Source organism: Bombus bifarius, unplaced genomic scaffold, assembly GCF_011952205.1.
Source record: "Bombus bifarius isolate JDL3187 unplaced genomic scaffold, Bbif_JDL3187 scf7180000008267, whole genome shotgun sequence".
NCBI classification, from domain to species: Eukaryota; Metazoa; Arthropoda; class Insecta; order Hymenoptera; family Apidae; genus Bombus; species Bombus bifarius.
Window position 1 is genome coordinate 1 of NW_022884552.1, and position 5,490 is coordinate 5,490.

Consider the following 5,490-nt stretch of genomic DNA (forward strand, 5'->3'; position numbering starts at 1 on the left):
GTTGGGAAGCACGGCGCGAACGGCCCGGTGCGGCCGCACGGCGTCCTCCTGGATCAGTTGCGAGCGCCATCGTTCCCAGACCTCCTTCTTCGCCTCCTCCCGGATGCTCGAGGCCGGCTGGCCAGAGGTCGATGGCGTCGAGTTCCTCCTTTGGTGTTCGTATACGCGTTCGAGCGCCAGGGCTTGCAGCTCGAACGGCGGGGACGCCGCTAGCACGGTCGCCGACGCGTACGATGTCGTCCTGTAGCCTCTCGCGATGCGGATAGCGGTCGTCCTCTGCAGCCTCCGCAGCAAGGTCAGGCTGCGGCGACTGGTCGCCAGGCTTCTGGCCCAGACGGGTGCCCCGTAGAGAACTCGGGACCGGACTACTCCCTCGTAGAGTCGGCGTACTCTCGATCCTGCTCCGCCGATGTTCGGTAGGAGGCCGCACAGGGCGTTGGCCGCGGCCGTCGCCTTCGGGACCAGTTGCTCGAAGTGCGGTCCGAAGGTCCATCCGCTGTCGATCGTGAGACCCAGGTACCTCATCTGGCGTCTCACCGGGACCTCTTCTCCGCCGATGTTCACCGTCGATCCTGTGGGAGGCGTTCCTCTTCGTCGCTGGTCGAAGAACCACAGCGCCTCGGACTTGGCCGGCGACACCGTCAGGCCGAGCCTCCGAATGGCGCCCATCGCGCACGCCACGGCGTCTTCCGTGCGGTTCGCCGTGTCCTGCCACCATCGTCCCCCGGCCAGGACCAGGGTGTCGTCGGCGTAGCACACCATTCCAGCCCCGGGGGGCATCGGACATCGGAGGACCGAGTCGTAGGCCGTGATCCAGAGTATCGGACCCAACACCGACCCCTGCGGAACGCCGCGCTCGATCCGTCTTCTTTCTTCCCCGTCCCTTCCGGCGTAGACGATGTATCTGTCGGAAAGGTACGCGCGGACGATCCCCACCAGGTACGCCGGGACGTCAAAGTGTCGCAGGGCCTCCACGATCCTCGCCCAGGGGATGGAATTGAAGGCGTTGGTGACGTCGAGCGACACCGCCACCGCTACCCCTTCTCGGGCGACCTTGTCCTCGGCCATGGTCCTCAGCCTCTTCACCGCGTCCACGGTCGAGCGGCCGCGGCGGAATCCATACTGGCTGTCGTGCCATCCGGGCGTCCTCCGGGTCACGTGAGCCTCCAGCCGGGCGGCGACGATCCTCTCCAGCATCTTGCCCACCTCGTCCAGCAGGCATATCGGCCGGTACGCGGACGGCGAGTCCGGCGGGCGGCCCTCCTTCCGTAACAGCACCAGCCTGGCCGTCCGCCATGTCCGGGGGTAGGCGCCCTCCTCCAGGCATCTGTCGAACAGGTGTCGCAGGCGTGGAGCCATGGTGACGATCGACTCCGCCCACGCTCGGCCCGGTATTCCGTCGGGGCCTGGCGCCACGTCGCGGGACGCCGTCCTCCTGGCTGCTTCGAAGAGTTCCTCGTCGCTGACTCGCAGCTCCTCGCTCCATCCCGTCGCGGTCGTCGTCGCCGCCTCCTCGTCGTCGTCGTCGGCGGAGGGGGAGGATGGCGCCGGTCGGCTCGCGTCCCTGTCTTCCGGCGGGAACAGCGTCCCGATCACGTTGTCCAACAGCGTCGGGTCCATGTCCGAGGTCAGCGGGGGCGCCGAAGGTCGTAGCTTCTTGGTGACCACTTTGTACGGCCGTCCCCACGGGTCGGATTCCACCTCCTCGATCAGCTCCGTCCAGCACCGAGATTTCGCGGTCTTGATCTCCCGCTGAAGAGTCCGTCTCGCCTCTCTGTACTCCTCGTAGAGGCGGGAAATCTCCTCCTCGTCGCGCGTCAGTCTGCGACGACGGGCCCTTAGAAATCTTCTGCGGGCACGCACGCAGTTTTCTCGCATCTCGGCGATCTCCGGGGTCCACCAGTACGTTCCCCGGTCTCGTCCGCCCCCCGGGACGGAGCGCGGCATCGAGGCGTCGCACGCCGCGGTCATGTATCTTCGGAGCTCCTCCGCCTCCTCGTCGATACTTCCTCGCTCGGTCGTCCGTCGGGCGTCCCAGCTCCAGGCGGACACGGTCGTGGCCGCCCGCAGCATCTCCTTGTCCATCTCCTTCAGGCGCCATCGCGGCGGCGGCGGCGGGCGGCGACGGTTCTCTCCCGGTCGTCGTCGTATCGTCCCGGCGTCCTCGGTCCCCAGGGTCACCTCCATCAGTACGTAGAGGTGGTCGGACAGCGTTTCCACCCCCTCGGCCACTCTCCAGTCGCGGATTCGCCTGAGCAGCTCCGGGGTAGCCCACGTGATGTCCACCACGGAGGATCCTCTCCACGCCACGCAGGTGCTCGCCGAGCCCCTGTTCGCCAGCAGGAGCCCCAGACTCGCTGCCCAGTCGGTGAGCATCCTTCCACGGGAGTTGGTCCTTGGGTTTCCCCATTGCGTCGAGTGGGCGTTGAAGTCCCCCAGCACGAGCACCTGGCGGGGGAGGCATCCTCGGATGCACTCGCCGACTCGGTCCAGGAAGTCCCCGTACGCGGCCAGGTCGATGTTCGGAGAGACGTACACCGCCACCACCGCCGCTCCTAGCCACTCGACCGCGACGAAGCCGTTGCCACGGTCCAGCGAGACGCACGAGGCCGACGTCCACGTTATCCCCGCGGATCCGTCCAGGTCCCCGATCCAGTTGGGCGAGTCGGGTATACGGTGCGGTTCGGCCACCGCCGCCAGGGCCACCTCGTTCTCCCGGATGGTCTGGACGAGCAGATCTTGCGCTCGTCTCGACCTACCGAGGTTGCATTGCAGCAGGCGCTTGAACTATGCCGTCACCTCCATGGCCTCCTCCCGGCCATCCGCCGCTGCTGTTGGTGGTTCGGCGGCGCTTCCTGGTGTCCGTACCGCGGCGGCTGCTGCTGCTACCGCTGCTGGTTGGCGGGTCGGTCTCCTCCTCTTGACCTTCGGGGGATTGCATGCCTCTCCGCCCATCCTGTGATTCGCGGGCGCCCCGAGCGATTCGCACAGCGGACACTTGGGAGCGGAGGCGGGACAGCCTCTGGCGCGGTGTCCGCTCCCGCCGCACCTGTAGCACAGGTGCCCTCGGTCTTCGCCGGATACGCACGTGGCGCGCACGTGCCCCAGTTCCAGGCACCTGAAGCACTGCAATGGGCGCTTCGGCACGGCCCTTATCCTCGCCGTTGACCAGCCCAGGGCTATCTTCTCCGCCTGGGCCAGCTTGCGGGCTCCTGCAGCCGGGCACTTGATCCACGCCGACCCGAGGCCGCCTCTGGTGGCGCCGATCTCGCCCACCTGCACCTCCGCGCTGCCGCATCCCGCCGCCGAGGCCAGTGCTCTCCGCAGCTCCTCCTTCTTGACCGAGATGTCTATCCCGGTCACGCGTAGCTCCGCCATCCTGGTCGGGGTGGCGATTCTCACCGCCGTCGGGTCCAGGGTCTCGGCCAGCCGCGACGCCAGTAGCGTCGCCTTTCCCCTGTCCTTGTCGCCGGGAACTTGGATTATAATGGCGCCCGTCATCGCCTTCTTCATCTCCAGGCGCTCCGTCCCGAGCTCCGATAGCGGAATCCTCGTTCTCGCTGCCTCCAGGACGTCGGCGTACGACATCCTCGCTCCCTCGTTTAACGTCAGGGTCACCGCGGATGTTCGCGGTGCGCGAGGTGCCCGCGGTGGTCCTCTCTGCGTCGCGGGGGCGCTCGCCTTCGGTGCGCCCGTCGTGTCGCCGCCCGGCTGGGGTTGCTGCTGCCGCCGTACCCGCGTCGGTGGTGGCGCGGTCGATCCTTTCCTCGCCGCCTCTCCTCCGGCGGCGGCGGCGACGGCTGCCTTCGTCCGGTTCGCCGTCGTCTTGTTTCTCCTCCTCTTCTTCTTTGTTTCCACCAACTCCCATCCGCCGTCGTCCCGTTCCCTTCGGGTCGGCGTCGGCTGGGCCGCGGGAGGGTCGACGGGGCGGTCCCCGCTGGGTCGTCCTTCGGGGGTGCGTTGCCGTCGTGCGTCCCCGAATCGTTCCTCGATTGTCCGGAGAATGGAGGGTCCCAGTTCTCGGACCGCTCTTTCCAGGGCGTCCAGCCGCGTCCTGTCGTTTCCGCCTTCCCACGGCGGGCGGACGTATTCGGGCGCCGCGCCGGCGCATCGCGGGCACTCGTTGACGTGGGCGGCCAGTCTCCTCAGTTCCTGGCGGAGGGCCGCGTTCTCCCCCTCCAGCACGGACAGCCTCGCGTCCACGTCGTCGCCGGCGCCTCGCGCTGGCCTCGCCCTCCTCGCGGATTCCTCGTTCCAGGCGGCGGTGATGTAACTCGCCGCGTTTTTGAGGGATCTGATGTAGGTCCCCTTCAGGTTTGACGACGTCGTCGCGACGTGCATTATCTCCGACACGTGCATCGTCAAACCCGCGCTGATCTCCGCCGGGGAGCTCGTCCTCATCTGCAACTCCAGCTCTTCCGACACCTCCGGTGTCGTCGTGGCTCCCGTTCTCTTCCTCTTGCACCTGGACGCCATCGAAGCCAGCGACGAGCGCGAGGCGAACGAGGCGACCGACTCCTCGTCGTCGGACCTCGCCCGCCCCCGCGATCCCCCCGCCAACGGTGTCGTACCGTCGTCCATCGTGGTCGGCGCGAGAAAAACGTACTCGGACCTGTTCGCGGCTCTCGGCGAACGTCTCGTCGCCTTCCTCGGAGGCTCCTCCGCGGTCTCCGTCCTGTCATCCTCTGGATGTCCTCCTGTGGTTATCCTCCTCCTCTCTCCTGCTGTTCCGTCGCCAGTCGTATAAACGCGTCCGGGGGCCTGACGGTCCACCCTCGAACGGCCGTGGTCGCGAGATATCGACGCAGCGGGGCCCACTTCACTACCCACGACTGCGCCGGTACTGGGGTATCCCTCCCCTGCACCGTAAACGTTGTCGTTTCTGTTCTCCATTTCCATGTTTTTTGTTTGTTTTTCGCCAAGGTCGTCGTCGAAGTCTCCGTCCTGGTGCCACTCACTCTTTCGCACCCTGCCCCGGTCGAAGCCGGTGCAGGGCGACAGGGAGCCCCGCGAGAAGGTGAGGTGAGTGGTCTTGACAGGCATGGGCCCGCCAACTTCTCCGAAGTTCTCCGCACCGGATCGGCGAACCGACGGGTGCCAAGGGCACCGATCGGCCGCCACCCGACTGTAAGAGAACATCAGATCCATCGGGGTTTCCCAGGGCATGGTCCTATGCCCCGGGAACCCATGCCCGCCTCGTGCTCCCCAACCTAACCCCAACCTAACCCCAACCTAACCCCAACCTAACCCCAACCTAACCCAAACCTACCCCAACCTAACCCCAACCTAACCCCAACCTAACCCCAACCTAACCCCAACCTAACCCCAACCTAACCCCAACCTAACCCCAACCTAACCCGAACAGTGTCCAACGGTGTCCAACGGTGTTCCACGGTGTCCTACGGTGTCCTACGGTGTCCGACGGTGTCCACCGGTGTCCAACGGTGTCCAACGGTGTCCAACGGTGTCCAACGGTGTTCCACGGTGTCC

At 66.6% G+C, this 5,490-nt stretch overlaps 1 protein-coding gene across 1 annotated transcript; it reads right to left on the reverse strand.

Annotated features, from left to right (window-relative positions):
* Positions 1–39: 39 nt before the first annotated feature.
* LOC117212047 lies at positions 40–5,166 on the reverse strand (the record flags this gene model as incomplete). Its single annotated transcript, XM_033456506.1, has 2 exons — positions 2,800–5,166; positions 40–2,724 (listed from the first exon to the last, which is right to left on the reverse strand). Coding segments are annotated over exons 1-2 (5,052 nt in total), but the record flags the coding sequence as incomplete, so codon positions are not given.
* Between the last annotated feature and the right edge of the window lie 324 nt (positions 5,167–5,490).